We start from the raw sequence: 24,129 nt of genomic DNA, 5'->3' as shown, positions 1-24,129 counted from the left end.
CTCATGTTTCCAATGTTTCTAAGCTACTTCTACATTGCACTTGCATAATCGCCAGTGCAAGCAGTCTTGCCACATTACTGTGCTTTTCAATATACAGAACCTCAGACAGAAATGCACAGCAACTAACAGCAAGATGAACCTGCATTTGTCTTTTTCTCAAACTTTTTATAGACTTTGTAAACCAATGTTTAATTAGCCCACTAAGAACCTAAGCAAAGGAAGCTTCAATAACGGCTCTTTATTACAACAAAATAGTTAAGCGCTTTCTTCCCATAAGGGACTTCTTCAGAACTACTACATAAATAAATTGCACACATTAAATACAATCAAAAATCACATTTTATTAGAAATAGCCATTCCAAAAAAGTCTTTAAAGCATGTACCCTTCTTATATACTACTGTTGGTACAGACCCTAACAATTTCAGGAGGTGGGTATGAGAAGAAATGAACCAATTGCTCTTGATAATACTTGCACTATCCCATGAATCTAAGGAATAACTAATAATACAAGGTTTGGAAAAATCCATAAGAACTAATTCCCCCTCTGAAAAAATACCAGATTCTTGGTTAATCATATTACCCATACCTGATTGGTTAACAATATTAACACTGTCCATCCCTTCACTTCCACCATCCAATAAATTAACCAGAAGGGGTTGGTAAATTCCATTAAATCTTTTCTCCGCTACCTCTTCCATAATGGGTGTCAAAAATATTGGGGATATCCCACTTTCTAAACCTTTCCAAAAGTTTGTCTACCTCCCTTAGAAACAAATCATCAGATACCATTCTGCCCAATCTGACTAGCTGCCCTTAATGACAGCCTTCTTTTGAAATGTAGGGTAACAACTCTGGAAATGTAAATAAGTATTAGAGAAAATAGTTTTCCGATGAATATTAGAATTCTTGTCATAATTTTTCGTAAATGACAGCCTTCTTTTGAAATGTAGGGTAACAACTTTGGAAATGTAAATAAGTATTAGAGAAAATAGTTTTCTGATGAATATTAGAATTCTTGTTATAATTTTTTGTAATTTCCACATCCAAAAATATAATTTTACTTTCATCAAAAGTGTGAACAAACCTCAAAAACATGGTGGTGCTATTTATGTACTCTAAAAACTCAATCACCTTAGTCTCATTATCCCCCCACAAAATAAAAATGTCATCCAAAAAGTGGTTACAGAACAAGGGGCAATCAGAAAATGCTGAGTTAAACACAATTTCTCTCCCAAAATGCCACAATTAAATTGGAAAATATGGGGGCACAAGCTGCTCCCATAGCCACTCCAGTAGATTGTCTAAAAAGCTGACCTTCGAAGTACAAAAAAATATTATTTAACACCACCTCCATCAAATTAACCAGTATATTAATACGGTCCTGCTACACTATCCGTAATTCAGATAAAATGTCTTCAAACCATCTTAAACCCACTGTATGAGGGATAACTGAATATAGATTACATACATCTATAGTAACCAGTAAATATTCTTTTCCAAATTGTATTCTAGATAGTTTATTTAGAAAGTCCCACGAGTCATGGCATATTTGAGGGACCAATAGGATGGTTTTCTTAAGTTCATGATCTATAAACTTGGAAACATAATGGGTCTTACTTCTTTTTCCATCAAATATTGGTCTAAGAGGGGGGTTAAATTCACCCTTACGGATCTTAGGTATCTCAAATATTCCTTCTACCACAGCATGTTTGTTGTGCAAATATTCAAACTCGCTCTCATTAATCTGGCCCTGCATTAACATGTCAAATAACTGGGCATCTATCTTACTATAAGCAATATTCGGCTCATTTTTTGAGATTTCAGCATTATTATCCTTAGACAATAATACATTCATTCTGTTCACATAGTCAACCAAGTCCATAATGATCATTCCGCACCCTTGTCAGGCTTCATGATTCTCACACTTTGTCATTAACAATATCCCATAATAAAATCTCTTTCATCTTTATTAAGATTATAGGAAGGATTTTTAACCAGTTCATTCAAAATTCTTCTTATATCCCTTTCACATAGTGATTCAAACATTGATAACACATTATTACATGGAGGGTTAAAGAAACAAGACCTTTTAAGCCCAGTAGCATTATTAACATTAGAATCACCAAAAATAGTATGTTCAAACCAAACTGACAAATTACACCTCCTGACAAACAATTTTAAGTCCAACAACATTTGTCCAATTTTTGCTCTTGCTGAAGGGACAAAATTAAATCCCTTAGATAGTAAATCAGTGTGTTTACAATCAAATTGTCTACTAGAGAAGTTATACAAAGTAAAATCTGAGTCTGTATTATATACCTTTGTTAGAATGCCCATATTAGGCTGTAAACCGTTCCATGTTTCTGTCTCGTTCCCTTTTTCTTCTTGTCGAAATTCGTCTTCGGACGGGCACCCTGTTGTTGCTAAAAATCCTCATTATGAACATTAATACAGTTCCCTGCCATATTTTGGGCTTGTAACCTCTCAGATCTCCTGACCATACCATCTCCGTTTTGTTCGGAGACAGGAACTGGTGTTGGGGCATGAGCATTGTCTTCATCCCGTCCCACTGGCTGTTGCCAAGAGACTGGAGTGCGTCCCCCTCATTTATTGGAAGGATCTGGTTAAGCCCAGGTCTCTCTGAAATTTCTTCTGTTTTCTGGCTAAAATCCCATCACATTCTTTGTCAATTTTAACAAAAATGTTAGAATAATTGGTGGAATAATGATCAAACACTAGATCCTCTGTAACGGAACCATTAAATCTATCTAAATCAAGTAAAAAATTTTCAATCACTATGTCATTGTTCTTAATCAGACAGTCAACCACTTCACAGCCAGCTTTATTAAAGATACCGATAAGCTTGTCATAATAGTCAGTACCTTTCTGAACGTCATTACACACATATACACTTATTTTAAGATTTCATGGTAGACCACTTTAAAAGTTAATGGATGTTAGTAGTCATGTGATTTTTGATTGTATTTAATGTGTGCAATTTATTTATGGAGTAGTTCTGAAGAAGTCCCTTATGGGAAGAAAGAGATCAATTACTTTGTTGTAATAAAGAGCCGTTACTGAAGTTTCCTTTGCTTGGGTTATAGGTGCAAGTAGTTTTGGTGGTTCCAGGTTTTCATTTTAATTAGCCCACTAACTTGGGCCACCATTATTAGACCTTTTCCTTTGGTTTAAATTCATCTCTCCTTAATGACCTACAAGAGGGGATTAACAAAAGGAATTCAGGATATAGTTCTGTTTGTAAGTTGTTTCTATGTGTACAGCTCTACTGTGTACTACTATTTGCAACTGACATTAATACAGGCAGGAGACAGGGGGAAAATTACCATGTGGAGATTGCTGTTCTTTGGACCATACAAGTAACATAGCCTGTACATCTTATTCTGCACACAGTACAATTAATGCAGACAAGACAGAAAAGTACAGTTGGGTACTTAACATCAGATGTTTGAAGAGATCACTGCTGCAGTATCCTAAGCTACACTGCTACAGATTGGACAACCTCCAAAGCTTTAAGGCACATTCTACGCGCCCATGCGATCATTAGTGCTCAAGGGCAAGCAAGGATAAAAGCAGAAAGATTGGTGCCAAAAATCAGAGCTTTCTTGCCCCTAAAATAAGAAAGGCTAGAGCCCTGCTAGGATAAAAAAAATGCTAGGAGGAAAGGGGAAGATAGGGATCCCCACCCTGGAAAGAAATCACAAGGAGAAGGGGGGTGAATGTTTGTACTGCAACAGTAAATTATGCGAGAATCTAATGTCATGGTAAATTAACTTACATAACTGTAATATATTCAGCATTACATCACTGCTACAGAAGCCTAAACAATATGGATGGAATACCACAGCTTATAAAAATTGGGAAGAGGAAGAAGGATGACAGTCTAAAAGCCTTTGGAGAATGATTGTAACAATTCCTGCGTTGGCCCTACAGAAAGAATTGGTTTTGCAGTTCTTATTAAAAAATATGAAGAGAAGACCAAGTTGTTGCTCTAGAATATTTCTAGAGTCTGTCCATTTCCATAAAGCAGTAGACGCAGCTAGTGCCCAGTTAGAATAGGTTCCAACTTTGCCTGGAAGTGTCTCGTCATAATATGAATAATAAAACTGAATAGCATGAGACAATCATTTGGAAATAATCAGTTTTATACTTATCCCTTTTTCTTACTTTTTTTCACACACCTTTATTGAATTATCACTTGTGACAAAGGCAAATTTACATTCATATAAAAATAATAAAAACGATATTAACATAAACATTATACTTCAAATATATTGCAATATATCGTATAACCTAAGCAATATTACATCAATTATTTAATTCTTGCTTTTTTGTAAAGAAGAAACATCTTCATTAAACCATCACTTACTACACAGATAATCTTACAGTTATATAAATGAAAATAAACCACAGCAATACAATCCTAGTCACAAGCATTTTGTATCACAAACCATACTGACACACTCCCAGTTGTAAACATTATACATCACTTACAATCTACCCAATTTTTCTCACTCAGACATTATACAGCTCATTTAAGTCCTGCTGCCTTTTAGGTCTCGTTCCTCCTTTGTATGTATTGTTCCCACAATTGCAATTTTCTCCAATGAAGCCTGCTCCTACCCTTTTCTAAAGATCTCAGTTCCAGTTGTTTTACTTCTGTTACTATATTCACTACTTCCAGTACAGTTGGTTCAGATTTTGATTTCCATTTTCTAGTAATTGCTTTTTTGGCAGCCACCATTATTAGACACGGCAAGGCCTTACCATGCCTAGGCAATTCTGATTCTGTATCATAGCTCAGAAAAATCATCTCCCTCATCAAACCAATCTGCCCACCCAGCATCTCGGACAGTGCATCCCACAGGGGAATCCTTACAGTCTACCAACTCACCACATTCTCAGAAAATATGTTCCCAGTTACCTCTTTCTTCCTCTTCACACCTCCAACATGTACTGTCTACATGAGGAAAAATTATCTGGAGTCTACCTGGGGTATAAGAATATCTATGTACACATTTCCAGGCAAAATCCTAAATCTTCTAGATTTTGTTGCATACTTGGGAGGCATACATATATCCTCCCATTGTTTCTTTGTGAAATGCTTATCCAATCTCTCTTCTCAATCCTTTCTAACCTCATCTGATTGATTCTTATAGTTATAGTGCAATATTTTATATGCTGTACTAATTTTTCCTTTTTTAATGGCAGCTTCTGTTCTAGATTCTATTAAAAATTCTACCAGTGCTGATCTTTTATTTAGGATCCTCCTATTTCTTTCTCTTTGCCTATATTCTGATATCAATCCCTGCTAGGGAAGGCAATCTCTAACCTGCAGTACAAATAAATTCTTGTCTTCCCATTCTATCATCTTTCTCTTTTTCTAGTTATTTGCTCCCAATACCATGGTTCCTTTGCAAGTTTTCTCCAATAAGTTCTGGCCCCCTCTTGCCTACTGTCTGTATCCCTAATTGCAATCATCCCTACTGGCAGAATCTCCTTTCTCCATTCCTGTGTTGGTTTAGTTCTTCTGTCCTTCCTCTTCCCCTCGTCTAAGTGTTCTTTCAAACATTAAGGATATGAAGTAGGGCATAGGCTTTAGAGTCCCCTACAAGTTTAACAAAGTCAAAAAAGTCCAGTATTTCCAAGTTTTCTTGTTCTGTCATTTTTTTACAAATATAACTAATGCTTTGTAACCCGGCATTTAATTGTCAATTTCAGAGTTGCTAGTTTTATTCCTGTTTATCTCCATCTCCCAAATCCAGTCTCTGCTTCATTTCCAACATACTCTCGCTTCTACTGGTTGACTTCTCCTTTTTTCTATCTCTAAAGCATTCTACACTGAAACATTGGAAAAGGTTTCACTGGCACAATCTCTCTGTGGTCTTTATTACCAGAAAAACAAGAGCCAGATTCTCCTGTTTCAAACCTCCTTTTTTTGCTGGACAGACTTTTGTATTTCCTCCTTAGCATAGTATGTATCAACAAAAATTATTTTATCCTCCAGGAAAGAATATTCTGAAGATAGCTGGGTACAGCAGTTTGAATCTCATGCCTGCTTCTTGATATACCCCGAACAGTAGAATACATTTACTCCTCTTCTGCCTGGTGTACAGTGAGTAATAACTTTTCACAAACACTAGAATGTCTCCCACTTTTAGTACTTTGTCCTTCTGCCACAGTACTGTCAGAATCAAGTCCTTCTGTTGGTAGGATTGCATCTATCTAGGTTGTTTTCTTGTGGCCAAGTTTGGAGCATAAACACGATGTGCCCTTTCAATTAACAACTCTTGCTCTGGAATACCAGTCCAGTTGCCTATTCGTGCTTTCATAAAATTAATACAGTCTGCTCCTTCCAGCTTCTCTATTACTGCAGAAAATCTCAGGTTTTCCCTACATGCTCTGTTCTCTAAATTTTATTATTTTTTGAAACATCTTTTCTTGAGCAGTCTCATATTCAGCCAGCCTTTTCTTTATTTCGAACTCTGATTTGTGCAATTTTAACACCTCATCTGAATATCTGTTTAAAGCTTCTTCCATTTTTTTCCAGTCTTTTGTTGTTTAAGTTGATATACTCCATCAGTATTTCATTTATTTTAATCAGCTCTGAGAACATTTGACTTATTTTTTCCTCTCAGTTACTGGAAGTCTTGTCTTACACCAAAGCTGGAGCTTGCACTGCTTTTTGTTGGAACAGCTGCAGAATTCTTCCCAGTCAGTTTTTTTCCCTCACCTTTTCTGAATGCTTTTCGTTCAAGTTCTCTGAATTTCTTTTTTGTTGGCATCCAGGCAGTGACTGAAATGTACCCCCAAATAAGAGTTCACTGGCTCTCTTTTCTGAGTCTCTGTTTTCACACTAGGTGAGCTGAAATTGAGCTGTTACTCAATGTGTAGCCATCTTGGAAGTCATGCTTTTTTTAAACTTTGGAATCTTAAATAAATAGTGAAGAGACAGGTCTAGGAATGGTCTCCAATTCTCTCTTATTTGGAACACAAAAAATCTTTGAGTAGAAACCCTTGCCCATCTAAGATGAGGGCACCAGTTTTATTATCCCATAAGTCAAAATTTGCTCCTCATTTGGAGGAAACAGGGACATCTGATTTGTAAGATGAGGAGGAATCTTTTGAAACAGGGGAAGGGATTCACTTTGCCATTTGTACCTCATAGATGGATAAGTCTCAGAACCTACTTGTCCAAGTTTATCTGATGCCACTGTGGAAGATGGAGACCTAGACTGAATGAGAAATTTGCAGGATTGCCAGGGTGGGGAGATGAGATGCAAAGAGCCATTCAGACTTTTTTGGATGGTTCTTCTTTCTGTGAGGCTCCTACGTTTTTCCTCTGAGCATTCTTGCCACTGTTTTTTAAAATTCTACTTGTCTGAACTTTGCTAAGGCTGATTACTCTCTTTTCTGGAAAGGATCATGAAAAGGAAAGAAAGTACTTACCAAACTTTGAAAAGGAGGGCTGAAAAATCTGAGTAACCCCTTAAATCACTTTTCCCCTCTCACTGAATTTTTAAGGACCTTAGCAGCAGAGGGCCAAGCAACATTTTGTCCAGATAAGACTTCAAGAGCTCAGCTTTAATATTTTCTGGTAGATTTGGATAACATAAGCAAGAAAATTGTCTCATAACTGAATCAATAGTAACAGCAGGTCTTGAGATAGTACGAGTAGGATCGAGCGTTTGGTCACCTGAGAAGCAGACACAATTAAGATATTTAATAAAATTTTAACCTCAGAAGTAGGAAGGTTAACAATTAACTTTCATAAGTTCTCAGAAGTCAGTAAGAATTTTAACATGGGAGCATGGCAGTTCAAAATTCTGAATGTTAAAGTAGCATAAGAATAAACTTTCTTCTAAAATCTGTCTAAAACTTTCCCATCCTTGTTAGAGTGAATGAGGTGAAGAGTCACAATATCTGTAGCAGTAGAATACTTAGATAAATATATCACTGCATGATCTGATTTTGGATTAAAGGAGAATAAGAATTTGTCTGCCTGAGGTACTCTATATAACTTACTAGACTTTTTTGGGGGCTAGGGGGCTGACTGACTGTCTGGCATACTACGAGCTGTTAAGAAAACAATCTTAAAGGCAGACAACACAGGAGATATAGCCTCAGGCTGAGCAAAATCCATTTGAAAAAAAATCATAATACTTCTGCTGGGACAGGGGTATTTCATTCTGTTCCCAATTAAATAAATATCTTGTTTTGTTAATGTCAGAAAAATATAATTCTACTGGAGGAAAATGTGAAGAAACAGTTTCTTTAGAATCAGTCTTCAGCTTGAGAAAAATTAACTGAAGAATCACACTTTCTTCCCCTCCCCACTAATCTGACTGAGCATCAGTGTCAGACTGTGAGGGAAAGTTTTTTTATTTTCTATTAGAAGAAAGTGAGGAAACAGAATTATAAGTATAGAGTAATCCCTAAGCAAATCTTCCCTGTCTATAGTTAAAGACACAGGATACATTTTTAAGTGTCTGTTTTTTTCTTTCTGGGAGAATTCCTGGAAAAGTACCAACCCATGACACAGTACTAGCCCACGAATCAGGTACTTTACCCCAGATAAGTGATAAAGTTTCAACCACTCCTTCCATCGAGCTTGGTAAGAGTGATTCTCCCTTGCCCAGTGAAGACAATCCTACAGCCACGGATGATGTGCCAGTCTCCCAGTCCTTAGCTGCTTCCTCAAGAGCTACACCAGTTAGACCATGAGCAAAAAATGACTGGTCCAAGGATCCAGATTTAGCCACAGCACAGTCATTCACTGGTGGCTGGGGCAGTGAGAGAGCTGGTCATACACTTAGCCACTTTAGTCTTCTTGTGGATGAGGGAAGTAAGAAATATGGAGACCAAAAACTGCTCCATGTTCACATAAGGAAGGAAGGGTTAAAAAGCAACTTGCCAAGGCTGAGTGAGTTGGTAAACCATCTGACAGGAAAATTAAGGTACCAAGATAAAATTATCAATTTCACTCCTCAAAAGCACAATATCCATGTGAGCAAAAAAAAATATATATTTGTTACTTATTTTTTTCCACAAAAATATGAGATAAATAAATATCCCTTTGGCAAACATGATAGTCCCACAGAAAAAAACATTTTCCAGAATAAAAGTACATAATCCACACAAAAAAACACCTATTCTTAAAAAAATAACTGTAGTTGACTGCTTTCCTAGAAGGGTACTTACCTGCCCAACCTTGAAAGAACTGCTAACAGTTCCGACAACCCTGCAGAGGTGAAGCAGTTCAGCAGAAAGAACATTCAGAAGCTTTTAGCATACAAACTGTCTTTTTATATAACTCTGCTTGAACCAATGACAGTTTGAGTGCATGGAAGGTGCCCTAAAGCTTTGAAAGGTGCCTGGTGGTCATAATCTAGACAAGGATGCAAACCAAATAACTTACTCTACTGAAAAAGTGATCTACATGTTGAACATCTTCTTTAACTGTGAACAGAAGCAAACAGATCTACTTCAGGAGTTCTGCACAAGTGGATAAGTTCCTAAAGGATCTGGGAAGTAACTTCCATTTGTGGGGGTTTGACTTGGTCCTGCACAACTTGTCTACCACAAAATTCTGCCCTGACAGAATATATGTAGCCTGTAGGTGCAGACTGTGATGAGTTGCTAGTTCACAGGCTATCTTAGCTAGTCTGCAAAAGTGGTAAGATCTGGTTCCCCCATTTGTTTACATACCACATGACTTGAGTTGTTGTCTGTGATGACTAATACAGATCATGGACTCCAGAGATGGTTTAGAGATCTGAAAGCATTTATTCATGCTACAATTTCTTTGATATTTATATGCTTTATTTTCTCCTACTGCATCCACAGACCCTGAATTTTCACCCCCTTTGGAGGGGAGAAAGGGAGACGTAGAGAGGGATAATAGAGTCAACCCACCAGTGGATCTCCCTTTTGACAAAGCCCAGCATTGGAATCTAATAAGGGAAGGTGTGCTAGTACTAGGTCCAAAACGATTAGAGGAATGACTGAAATTTTCCATTATAAAGTCAGGCTAGAGGAACTACGAAAATTGTAGAGGCTCTGAATCCTAAGATCCTAAGGCAGTCCTTGGCTGTTGCGAGTGTTTGACTGGGAAATATCAGAAACTGTTCTTTGTAGGCATCTACTTTGCTCCGAGGAAGAAAAGTCATCATGATGGATGTATCTAAGAGGAAAACAAGAAACATTATCTTGGGAGACAGAATAAAAGAAGATTTTTCTAGGTATAACTGAAAACCCATACTGAGAAATAGATTCTTGACAAAGATTCTTGACAGCCTAGGAAAAAGTATGCAAAGATAAGGCAGTCATCTAAATATGGAAAAGTAAAAATGCCGTTTTACCTGCAAGAGGCTATTATAGGCTCCAGACACTGTAAACACTTGTGGAGCTACTGATAACTCAAAGGGTAATGCAGAAAACTGAAAATGTGAACTTGCCACAGCAAATCTTAAAAAAAGCATCTGAATTTTTTGAGAAATGGAGTGTGATGACAGCCATATTTTAAGTCTAGAATTACTAAATTACTGGGAAACTGTAACGGGGGATGAGAGGTAACAGAAACTGTAGAGAGGGAATTTTACATTTTGGAAATTTGATGTGAAAACTTAGAAATGAAAGATCCAGGACAGGTTTACAAGTTATTTCTTTTTTTTTTTTTTTTTTTTTTGGGGGGGGGGCTTAAGTAGAACATTTTTTCTATTCCACTTGGTAGAACAAGCTCTATTACTCTCGGAGTCCGCATCTGATTCAGAATAGAGAACCCAGGGAGGACTGATTGAAAGGATGGAAGGAAATCCCTAGAAATAGGAGAAGAGGGTCTCTCTGCCAACTGTAGCTTTTCTAAATAATTCTCAAGAACCAAATGTCTAAGGTAATCTGGTGCCATAGGGGACAGTGAAGACCTAGGTTTTGGGAAAGCTTTATTGGGATGCCAAGGAGAGGAATAGACTGACAGAAGGTAAAGTCTATCCGCTTTATTAGACTATCCTTGAGCTTGGGAAGGCCTTCTCTTCTTTTTTGAATCTCCCTGCCACTGCTTCCAGAAAGTTTGCTTGCCTGTCTTTTTTGCTGGGATTGTCTCAACTGTTTCCTATAACCATTCTCTATGCTAGAAGGAACATTTCTATTATGTTTTGAAAGAAGGACTGAAATATCTTAGGAACCACCTGAATAAACTTCCCTTTTTTTCATTAGAGGAAGGCCCAAATAACACTTCTTTATCCAGAGGTGCATTCAAAGAGTTAAGCTTTCACATTCTCTGATAAAATTCGAGTAAGCAGCAAAGGAAATCTTCTCATACCACATTCCATGGCAGCTGCTTTGACACAGCATAAGCAGTATCATATGAATATTTAAGAGAGGCTTAAGTAACCTGACAGACAAATGAAAGTAAAGAATTTAAAGATGCCTTAGTGTCAGAGGTGGGAAGATGATCATTTTTTTCCATACTATCAAAAAATACCAGAAGAATCTTAGACTTGCGAATCTGACAAGTTACAGTCCTGAAGGCAAAGGTGGAAGAAGTATACACCTTCTTCCCAAACTTATTAAAAGCTCTCCCATGTGTGATTGATGGAATAGGGGGAAATGCCATAAGGTACTTTGAAGAAGTTGATTTTGAAACAGAAAAAACTGCAGGATCTGCCCTACGGCTCCTACAGAGAAATTTGTGGAATTGTGGAATTTCGTAGACTTTCTCAAACTCCAACTTGTAGATCTCTGGAGTAGAAACTTGTGAGGTATAACCTAAGTCTAGTTCCTACCTCAGGCCGTAAATCAGAATCTAATGATGAGGGTGTCAGTTTCCTTTCAGATTGCCGAGAAGTCTCAGACTGTAATGACTGAAAGACTTTAAATAAGCCTTTGGTAGTGGCAAACCAAACTTTCACTTGCTTAGTTGAAAAGGATACATGAGAGGTCACATGCTTCAGTTTGTGCCTTCCTTTTCCTGGGAGTATCCACTGAAAAGGAGAGCTCAGACATGCAGTCATCTCCCCAGGAATCTTACTCCTCAGTGCAGCCGTATAAGGGATTAATGTCCCCTCCCTACTCTGATGCCAGCAAGAGTGTTTTTTCTCAGCATGAAGCTGATATATGAATGATTTTGACTACTGTACTTGCCTATCAAATGTTAGTGGGTTCATGAGGAGCAACACTAGAGGAGTCTAGAACAATTTGGTGGCTTGGAAGTTACCACAGAGAAGTCCCCCACTGAAGGCTGGGACAAGGAGGAAGCCAAAGTGGAAACTGAAACTTCCCTGGACATGCTTCTTGTGATGCCCATGCACTAGCCCAGCAATCAAGGAGTCTCAAGCCTCTAACACCAGTGAGGGGCGTCCATATAGGGAAAAGATAATAAATACACACACAGTAAAGTACAATTTCCCTTAAGAGCACACAGAGATCACAGTCAGTCTGGGGCTGGTTTCTCCCTTTCTCTCCAAGTCCACAATAAGACTCCCAACTGGCATAGCTATAGAGTCCAGATCTCAGCCTAGTGGGCAGGAAAGCTAAAACCTTCAGCACCCTCTCTGTCCAACCAGTGCTTTGTATCCCTGCTCAAGTAGCTGGCACACACACATTTTAAGATAAGAGTTATATACAACCACACAGACACTCCTGGTGAAGGCTGCCACAGGTTCTCCAGCTGTGCCCCTTTTACCCAGACTATATGGTAGTACCACTTGCCACCACCAGCTACTAAAAGGCCCTTATGAAAGGCTGTCCAATTATACTGTGCAATATTATTATCCAAATGGTAAGTGCAACTGAGCAGTCAGGCTTATTGGAGTGGCTTGGCCAGTATCATTATATAAATGCAATGTACTCTAGAGCTTAAATTATCTCTATACAAAACAGCCACAATTGAAAAGTTTAAAAATATTTAATAATAAAAACAATACAACAATACTGGTTACTACACAGTGCTAGTCAAAAGTTCAGAGATAACAGAGAAATACTTAAAATAATACAGTAGAAAAGTTCTGACATCAATACAGAAAAAAAACTAATCTTCCTAGTTCCTATATATATCTAAGAGAAAACACAGTTCTAAAATAAACTTACATATAGAACACAGGCAGAATGCTGGTGAGTTGGATGTTCTCAAGACAAATGCTCAATGCCCTCATTCTTTCTCTCCTTAAATTGATAACACAGTACCACTGATTCATTTCAGATTACATTTAATTCTGGTTCCCAGGCTAAGAGAAACTCAGAGGTTAATAGCCCTTTTGATCTTGCAGCTGGTCAGGAACCCTTAGCAATAAAAGAGATTATACATGTAAATTCTAGCCATTAACTCTGGCCTCAAAACAATAGGCAGCATGCCACCCTCTAGACATCTCAGCTCCGAATTTTAGATCAAAGAATTTCACAATGCTTGACTTATCAGCTTTCTTACAGCAGAGTGCACTGTTGTGACATTTTTCAGTTCAACATCCAATACAGTCTTTTCACATTTAAGAGAACAAGCCTGCGGCTCACATTAATATTTACAAATGACAGAATTATCTGCAAAATTCTATCTAGCTAGGCTGGCAGCCTTCACCTATCTTCACACTTCTCTTCATGGAAAATGAATGGGAAATGTCTTCAGGAGGCAGAACTCTGGTCCTTTACTCTACAAGTAAAATTCTTCAACTTTTCATTTTCTAAATGTAACATGGAGGTACAATGCCTGTCTCTTAAAATTTGGAAGTAAAAGATCTGCAAAATGAATAGGTCTGAATGTCAAGTCCTTCCCCTGAACAAAAAAAGGCAAGATGTGTGGTGATCTTTGCAGGGAATCTGGTGACAGCACAAACACTTCCCTTTTCTCTTAGGCAACCTACATTATCTGCCCACTTGATGAGAAACTAGCAAACTGCCAAACCAGTGAAGCTGCAGCAGAAAGTGAGTCTTGCTGGTTGCCTCAATAGCAAGAAATTCTGATATTTGTCTACCATATATGTGCTTTTACACTGTCTCATTCTCATGCTCTAATGGCTGTACAGGTAAAAGTTTGAAAGCAGGCCGGATGTTGATCCCTGGGAGTAATCTAGTGAAGAACATCCGTTTTATAAAGAGATGGTGTAGCATTTTGTTCTGCAGTTTATACTCGTGAGTAAATAACATGCAGCATTTAAAAGTAACTGTGAAAATGAAAAATTTAGCACTGAACATAAAAGGACAAAAACTGTTAAGCAAGGAAGACAACAGCAGTGTCTTTAGTTTCAGGTTCATGCTGCAAGATGTTTCTTTATTAACATTAATGGCAACATTTTCTTATCATGCAGCACATCATTTTATTAATCTGCATCATGCTACTTTTAAACTTTCTTATTCCATAATTATGTTTGCTTGGTTTCATGTGGTCATCACTGTAGAAGCATCTCTATTAATAGACAATGTTTTTGCACAATGACACCCTGTGGACTGAATAATGAAATAAACTGGAGGTGTCTGCTTTAAAACTTTTTTGAATATAATTGTTTAATTAATTGTTTAATTAATTGCTATGAGTATATATATATATATATATCCATTCTTTCAGTGAGAATGCATACTCTTGAAAGGTGGTTACACCGAGGCGCTGGAGAAAAAAGAATTTGCTTTTGGATTTGACTTTGGTTCCTGTTTTTTGATTCCTGACTTCTGAAGATTTTGCTGTTTTGGTATTGTTTTGGATCAGAGTTGTTTCTAACCAATGTTTTTGCACAAGCATACAAGCCATCACAATTAGACACACTAATATCATTTTTGTTAAGCACAAGCAGGATCCACTGTAACTGCCTGAGACATCCACACACCTATCCCAAATGCCTGTCAATACCTGTTCTTAAATGACAGACCGGACACACAAACACCTGTAACTTGGTATGTTCAAGTATTTGCATTATCAGTAAATTGCACAGAATGTAAAAACAATTAAGAAAGCACCTTTTATTGGGGGGACACAGGGGCTCCCCTTCAACAGTCTAACTTCATTATTCTCATTCAGTACAATGCACGTTAGAGAAAAAAACAGCATTAACAGTCAATGAAAAAACTATCTTTCCACAGGAAGCTACAAGATCATAACACACAAAAAGACCATAACTTCAGCAGTAAAAATTGTTTGCATACTTGGCAATAACAGCATATGAGTAAACGCTTCTGAGGAATTCTACCTGAGCACCTGTGATAGGAGTACTTTACCTGTAAGCTGTACAGGAAATGTCTCCAATGCCTAAAAATGACAAATTCTTCCCCATAATAAGCAGAGCAGAAGTGGAGTAAATAATGGTTAATTCATAACACATATCACTACTTGACTAATTATTCACTGAACAGAAAAGTACTCCAGAAATTCTGAATTTACCAAGCCTCACAGAACCTCTTCAATCTCCTTAGCCAAAAGCATTAACAGTGATAGATTTGCTTTCCTCACTCAGAGCATGAAGAATATTACAGACTTCTGGAGGATCAATGAGAGAGAAAACAGGAACAGTCCCACATGTTACCACCCTGATGGCAGTGACGACTTTTTTTTTGCTATGCTCTACTTACAGTTCGGCTCCAAAGCAAGCATGTAATGGTATCAGTGCACAAACAATCTGCAGATCATCTGTTAGTACATTCACCCATATACTCTGATAAGCATGGAGACATCTTTCTAGGCTGTGAGCAGTAGCACCAGCCAGGAATTCCTTTCTTCCCCTCTGGGCAGCACAGCTAGTAAAATGTCACTTTTTCCTGTCCCCAGCTTACTGCTCAGGAACAACATCCACTAATCAAACCCAGGCCTTCAGAATCACAATTAAAGCTCCATTCAACTGCACCACAAAGCCATACATTCAGATGGTTTATCTAGATATCCTACTTCCTCGGGAATCTACTGGATCTTGGATCTTAATGGAGCTGAGGTAGAAAGACATCTGTCATCAGGACTTCTGATGAGTTCTACTGGAATGCCCATGATGAGATTATTAAATATAGTTTACACAACTCCAAGAGCACAGGACAAGCATCTGACACCAGAATATCTGATACTGAGGGGTAAAAATCTTAAGCTACTAATACACAGTTTACTAAACTACATAAATTCTTGGGTCTGCAAAAGGTAACAAGAACATTATGGTTGCCATCAAACCAAGAAGACCAAGATGGCTATAACCTGAACCTTCCATGTCCTTCTCATCCAGGCTGCCAGGCCATGATTTCCTGGACCCTCTCAGAAGAAATGAGCCAACAAAGAACAGTGTCCAGTGCCTCCCTGATGAAGCTAGTCCACTGAGTGAAAGTCAGACAGGATACCTCAGAGTTTACAAAGAACCACAAAACTGCATCCATGTCTGGAAGTGGATACTGCCAGGGAATCTCTCAACATGCCACCAAGAAACAGTCATTCAGGCAAGGGAAAATTAATATCTTTCTCCTACAAGGCTTCCACCAACGCAGTTAGCTTCTTGACAAACACTGTGCACGTGAAGGAAAGATCAAAAGTAGTACCAAATCAGTGCCCAACCACAGAGCAAACTGAGGGAATCCCTTGTTTGCACCCCAGAAAATAATGTACCAGGTGTCATCTCCTCTTGTACAGTGACACCATTCAGATGATCTGCAGCAACAGAAGCATGATCTCTAAAGCATAACCATTCATAAGTCTATGTACTAAATGACACTGCTGCGATCCAGGATGGAATGAAAGTTGTCTGCATTCTTTGTAACTAAACATACATGGGAAGTAAAATTCCTAAACTCATTTTGAAAGGGAAAAAAAACAGTTGGGCAGTCAGCCCAGGGGATTAAGGCTATGAGCGGTTAACAAGCTGTTCCATACAGTGCAGGACTGTATTCCATCAGTTCTCCATCTGCTGTTGTGTGACCCACAGCAAATCACTTACCCAGACAGCATTATGGGGCAACAGGGAAATTGGTCTAGCTCCAAAATAGTCTCCCAGGGCTCAAGCATACTAACTATCTATGAACCTGTAAGAGAAAGACTTTACAGCCTTTTCAAAAAGAAAAGTCTGGGTCTGTCCCAAGAGGTTTTCAGAACTCACTCAGTCTCTGAACGAAACCTCTTCAGTGTAGGATGCAAGACCTCTATGGTAATGGCATTCCATGTCCATTTCAAAAACCTTCCGCTTCTTCTGTAACAGCTCTCCAAACCGGGGGGGGGGGGGGCATGGAGGGATGTTACTTTACAAGCAGTCCTGGAGAATCACAAGTACAGTTGGAAAGCATAACTAAGGAAGGCAACATTGTTTGACACCATCCTCTAATCTTTGAACAGGTTGTGCTTTCTGGGAAAATGGCCTGGAATGGAAGAAGCAGTAAGGTCAGCAAGGAATTCTAGAGAAACCTCTTCATGATCAACCAATTCTTGGGAGGCATACCTATAGAGGATCTCTCAGAAGATGGAGCATCAGGGATGGTTTGCCTAAATGTATTCTTGAAGGAGGAGAGTAACAAGCCATACTATCCTCTGCAGGGAAATAACAGAACCTGGTGGAATAGCCAAAGCATCAACACAGTCAAAACATATAATGAACATCATGGAAGCCCATAAAGCAAGCTATGATAGTGAAAAAATGAACTGCAGACCTGCTAGCAAAAAAAACAAGTAAACCAGAAGCCATAAATTTAGCGCTTTCATCCACTGTTTAATACGTGAACTTCCTCAGAAACATTTTCAAATGATTTCCAGTTCCTTAAATAACTTACTAAACAGGAAGTGACATCATGACCATCAAACTGAAAAAATAACAAATGTGATTTTCTACAAAAATGAAGTATTGTCATAATAATAACAAATAAAAAAAATATATATATACATATATATACACAAATGAATGTATATACATATATATACACATACATATGTATAAATGCAAAAATACAGTCATAAAAATGCAGTGTAAATTCATGCTGTGTAAATAGCATTATAATCAACTTGAGCATATGAAATGCGTATCCAAAGACCTCTCCCACATAGACACAACAATCACATGCATACACACACCCGCACACACACACATATATACACATATAAACATGTACCCCCCACACACTCACACACACACACACACACCCACACACACACACACACACACACGCACACGCATCACACACACAGACACACACACATACATACAAGCACACACACACACACACACATACATACATACACGCACACACACACACACACACACACACACACAAACATAGAACCAAACGATCACTATAAAAATATAAAATACATGTGGAAAAATGTATATAAATATCATAAAAAAATATATGACGATATAAAAAAAAATGAAAAAATGCTGATATATACACACAAGTACATACACCAAAAAGTATATGATATAATGTATATAAAATGTAATATATGTATAAGGACAAAAAATATGTATATATATGAATATATATAAATCATATCATGTCTCTGAAGGGAATCAGAGTGATATGAACATGTATGTGTACACACATGTACACCTCACACAAAACACACATGGATCACATGCATATGGTCTCAAACACCTATCTATATTTCAAAAAACATTTTAAATTAATATAATCATTGAGGCCAGGCAACCTATCAGCCCCCAACAAAAGTTGCCACAATGTCTCCTTGCATTCTAAGATATTGTTTAAATCTCCTCCAAATTCACTAGTGTTGATTTTTTCCAAAACTGAAAATTTAAATTTCTTGAAATCTCTACATGTTAAAGAATGTTTGGCCAAAGAATTAAACTGATCTTTGTTTTTTATAGCCAAATTGTGCTCGTAGATTCTTCTTTTTAGAAGCCTTTTAGTTTTTCCTATGTAATAATGCTCACATGAAACACAATTGGTGATGTAAACAACATAATCGTAATTACAATTGTAATAACTCTTAAACCAAATGGTGTAATTAAGAGATTTTATGAATACACTAGTACTGTTACTAATGAATCTACACTGCCTACAGTTATTGCATGCATAAGTACCCCTCTTATGATAGTGTCCTGACAAGATCACTCACCTGAGAATCCATGATCCACTATAGAGAACTAGAACCTGGATGTGTGAGAGAACTGGACATGAATCCTTCAAAGCCCCCGGGCCTGTGGAAAATACGGCCCAGACTGCAGAATCCTTTATAAATGCATTCTATGAACACCTTCAGGAATGCATGGATCTTGCAATCCCAAATAAAACCAAGACCCAATCCTCCAAAGGCAGACGTCCTGTCTGGTGGACCCCAGCCATAAACAAACTATACAAAAGAAGGAGGAAGCTACTACATGATAGAGCAAAATCCCAAAAAGGGAAGGCATCTCTGATCAGTATTAGCAAAAAACTACGGGCACTCATAAAATCGTCTAAGGCCAGCTTCGAGAGAAAAATTGCACAGGACACTAAGGATAATCACAAGGCTTTCTTTAGTTATGTTAGGAACCTGGGTGGGAATTCCCAGATATGCTCAGAATTAGTCCAAAATGACAAAAAATACACTGAACCCACAGACATTGCCAACATCCTAGCTGACATGTTCAGCGCAAACCCCCCCCCCACCAAAAGGGCAAATATCTATCCCAGCAGAGTGCTGCCCCCCTGACATCTCAGATGCTCAGGTAAGAGCCGCCCTCTCCAAAGCAAAAACACAGCATCAATGGGACCAGACGGTGTCCCGGGCTGCGTCCTACATGAACTCCAAGAAGAGCTAAACCCAAACATAAAACTACTGTTCAATCTCAGACTTACTACAGGATATGTACCCAAAGAATGGCGTACAGCAACAGTGGTCCCTCTCCACAAAGGTGGTGCCTCAACGGATCCTGGAAACTATCGCCCCATAAGCCTGACTAGCTTGGTCTGCAAAGCTATAGAAAGGATCATCATGGACCTCATAAATACAGATATTGGGGACCTACAGTCACTGGATCCTACCCAGTTCGGCTTTGTTAAGGGCAGATCCTGCCTCTTAAACCTGGTCGATTTCTTTGAAACAGTCACCACGGTCATCTGACGAGGGGAAAGTGGTCCACACAGCCTACCTGGACCTCGCAAAAGCCTTCGATACAATACCCCACTCGGGCATTATAGATAAGCTCACCAGCTTAAATATAAACCCCTATGTCACTAAATGGGTTGCAAACTGGCTCAAGGACAGAACCCACATGGTTAGAATTGCTGGAGCCATATCAGACTCCAAACCAGTTACAAGTGGCGTCCCACAAGGCTCAGTCCTGGGACCTCTCTTGTTCGGTATATATTTCTCAGAGGTACAGGCCAACATGGAAGGACTGTGGCTGACCAAGTTTGCAGATGACTGCAAACTGGGCGCCATAATAGACTCTCCAGCCGACACAAGCATCCTCCAAAAGGGCCTCATAGAAACAGACAACTGGTGCCAGAGCCATGGCCTCAAGCTAAACACCAAAAAGTGTATAGTCATCCCCTTTGGCAAAAACAAAGTGCCCACAAATTACCACATAGGTGGTAATCCATTAAGTGCAGAAAAAGTAATTAGGGACCTGGGGACCCAAGTTGATAGCAATCTCTCATTTGACAACCACGTGGCCAAAGTGGTTAGAGGAACATTTTATATAGCCCGCCTAATCATGAAGGGATTCACATCTAGATTAGGGGAGGTCATCGTGCCTCTTTACTCATCCCTCATCAGGCCCATAATTGAGTACAATGCCCGTTTTAGGATGTACCTTACCAGACAACTGCAGCAACTGGAAAGACCCCAAACGTACCTCACTAAGAGGATCAAAGGGCTCAAACAGATGCCATATGCTGCCCGGTTAAACAAACTCCAGCTCTACTCAGTGGCATACCGCCTGCTCAGAGGCGATCTGTGCCTGACGTATAAAGCCATGTCCAACCCGGAATTAATGGACATGCTGCACCTCAGAAAATCCAAATCCCACCGAGCTACGCGCTCGAGAGACTTGAATCTCAGCATTGAAATAAATAGAACATGCTGGAGGGACAGATTCATAACCCAGAGGCTCCCTTCACTCTGGAATAAAATCCCAGTCCAGGTTAGGCAGAGTCCCTCATTGACTCTCTTCAAGAGGAATCTTGATGAGTGGATGGGAGATCGTAGGTTTACCCCGGGTATCACTTCTGTGTCACTGTTAGAGAAAGGCACAGTATACTAACCTCGAAAAAGGGCATAGCAAAATTAATTTAAAAATGGGTGGCGAAAGCCAAACACACACTGGCTAGGCTTATAAATGCCCTAGGGCAGATAGCCTAGTATGAACCTATGAACCTAATAAGGCAGATGGAAATACCTTCTTGTCCCTCTTTCTAGCTCTTAAGTCTTCTTATTAGGTAGCAAAAGGAAAGGTGATACAATCTCTGAACTTTTCTATGGAGGAGTCAGCCCTAATGCTTAGAAAATACCTCAGTAAAGTCTGCTGAAAGCATGCAAAGGACATGGTCAGGAGCATAAAATGCTTTCTGCCTGCATCATGTCATCACTGGCTACAAGTTCCATGGGTGGGATGGTTCAAGGAATATCATTATTCCACAAATAATTAAGTTATTTCTGAGAAAAGGCAAGGTGGCCACAAACCAACTTGTAAAAGACTTCATGAGCGTAAGGGTTTCTACAAAGGTGGTATCACTTACAGCTTGCATAAAGGAGGGTATGCCTCAGTTCTTTTATCGGTCTATGAATTATGGACTTTTTGATCCTGTAAGTCCCTTTTCCCCAGGATACACACAGAAAAGGAGAACATCACTTAACTGCACCTCTGCCTTGGGTAGGACTGTGCTTGCAGAACATGTGCTCTGTTTAGCAAGAGACAGGAAAGTCCTGGAGGTCTGGTGATGGGGCAGTGGCACTCAGGGATGTCATCAATAGGAGCATGCATAAGGCCTGGAGACAGCATATGCCCAACTCCAAGAATGCACTCCATCAACTATCATAACAGATCATACCATACATTGAATAGCTATCTGAAATTTAGTACCTGCAGGCCTAGCCTGTGTGTCCTGTTTATTTAAAAGATTGTTGTGGGCCCTCCTTAACCTGAACCACTGAATCATGTTTGACATGGAATAAAGCCTATAAAAAAGAGTCTGCAATCTCCAGTGCTTTAATCCAACAAGCAAAAATGGACGCTAATGACAATTCTACTGGTTAAGACCAGTTTAGCAAAGATCTGGAAAACTTACTTTGGATGACTGATGCTGAAGCTAAAGGACATACCCCACTAAAGCTGGCTGTCAAAGGTACAACTCTCAAGGCCTTCTGGTAATCCACTGATGTCTGTCCCCAATATCCTTCACACCAAGTGCTTCAGCACAGGCTAGGGATCACACAAGAAAGGACCTTCCTGCCAATCACTCCACAGGGTATTCTAAACAGTAACCATCCTGTATGATATACTGTAGGCCTGGAGTTTCTGTCATCTGCATATTCCAGTAGTTGATTAAAATGCTGGCATTTATGACACCATTCTCTTTTCCCTAAAATGGCAGAGCCAGCACTGATGCAAGAAGGTATGGCTCAAGATATGGAAGCCACACAAACATTTTCATAACTTGTCATTTTTAAATATCAAACAATGGAAATATGCCATGACAAACGTCAAGATCCAAACTGCATGGAGTTGCAGAAAACGGATAGACACAGGGGCAAGACACGATGACTTAGTACAGTGAGTAATCCTGAGAGAAGGAATTGAGAGGAACAAAATGCCTACCTGGGTACTCCAGAAAAAGACATCCCAGCAGATAAACTCCTGCAGAGGGCTAGTGATAACATTTGTGAAATTTTCTCTTACTGACTTTGCAGTTTATTAAATATATTACAGTGCTGATAATCCTATATGCTACACCCTTCTCCTAGGCAAAAAACAGAAGTGTCTTTATGTGCAGTTTGCATTTGTTAATGGACTTACAGAAGCACTTCTTCAACTAAACGACATTTAAATTACAATGGAATAACCAAAATTGAACATTAGATTTAAGACTGAATGACTAATGACTGACTTAAAAAAAGTTAAAATGTTAAAAGAAAATGCAAAATTAACAAATAACTTAAAATTAATATCTAAGGAAAGACATTCACCAGAAGAAAGATAACAATACAAAACAATGCATTTAACAACTGAGATTAGGACGCCAGAAATGAATAAGGGAAAACCCATGAAAAGAAAATTCAGTAAGGTGATTAAACTTTACAATCAACAAGAAGAAATGAAGATAGCACTGGCCAGCACTGCTTTAAAGAGTAAATCTATGCCTGTCCCACCATCAGTACACTCTTCAGCAATACCCCTACTGATCTGATTATGAGGCAGAACTACATGAAATTTGGGCTGAATCTACCATATCTTCTGGTAAAAAAGCAAGATAAACATTTACTGCCTAAGTGACCCCATCCCCTGAAGAAAGATATGGACACTGCTGCAACTTTTTATGGATCTGCCTCTATTAAACAAAACCAATGGTTCAATCACCATCTGGTATAACCCTCACAACAAAGGATGTCTGAAAAATGAGCAGTGAAGAGAAGTTGTAATAAAAACACCGAAAAGATGAGTAATTTGTTTTGGCAAAACAACTGTACTACCAAAAATGTGCATGATAAAAATGACTACACTGCCGAATATCTTGACTAATGCTGATGAAATTATTGTGGCTCTTACACACAACAGTAATATAGTAACCAATATCAACAATAAAAAAGTAACAAAATTGCAACAGAAAATGTGTACTTACACTACTGTGATATTCCTTCCACTGGGACACAGCTCTACCTCTTCTCCAGTCACTGTTAAGTATGTAAACTTGCACTGTGGCTTATTTGGGGAGTCAGGACTCTCCGTAGCTAGATGTTGAGATGTCATTTCAGCACACAATGCCTCCAGTTCTGACTCATCATTGACCTTGGAAAATATAAAAATTAAGATAAGAAAGGTTTTTCAAATGGTATGGTATCTGCAGAGTGGCTCACCAATATCATATTTTATGATGCACATTTTTTAACAAAAAACTGCCTATAAATCTGGCCCACATTTTGTCTTTTTTTTTTAAACAAGAAACATCTTTATTAAATTATCACTTATAAAACAAGCACTCATACATTTATATAAATGAAAACAAACTATATT

The 24,129-nt window shown here is 38.6% G+C and overlaps 1 protein-coding gene across 2 annotated transcripts in view; it reads right to left on the bottom strand.

The window, feature by feature from the left end:
- The window catches only part of HECTD4 (HECT domain E3 ubiquitin protein ligase 4), a 5,422,508-nt gene that overhangs the window by 122,405 nt on the left and 5,275,974 nt on the right, over positions 1–24,129 (bottom strand). For both annotated transcript variants that reach the window (XM_044068422.1, XM_044068423.1), the window contains exon 73: positions 23,738–23,904. In XM_044068422.1, coding sequence (XP_043924357.1) covers positions 23,738–23,904 — 167 coding nt within the window. The remainder of the gene's footprint in view (positions 1–23,737; positions 23,905–24,129) is intronic.

Source organism: Protopterus annectens, chromosome 4.part0 (genome assembly GCF_019279795.1).
Source record: "Protopterus annectens isolate FY-2018-M chromosome 4.part0, PAN1.0, whole genome shotgun sequence".
NCBI lineage: Eukaryota > Metazoa > Chordata > Ceratodontiformes > Protopteridae > Protopterus > Protopterus annectens.
Note: the sequence above shows the minus strand (reverse complement) of the source record. Positions and strands in the feature narration are given on the sequence as shown.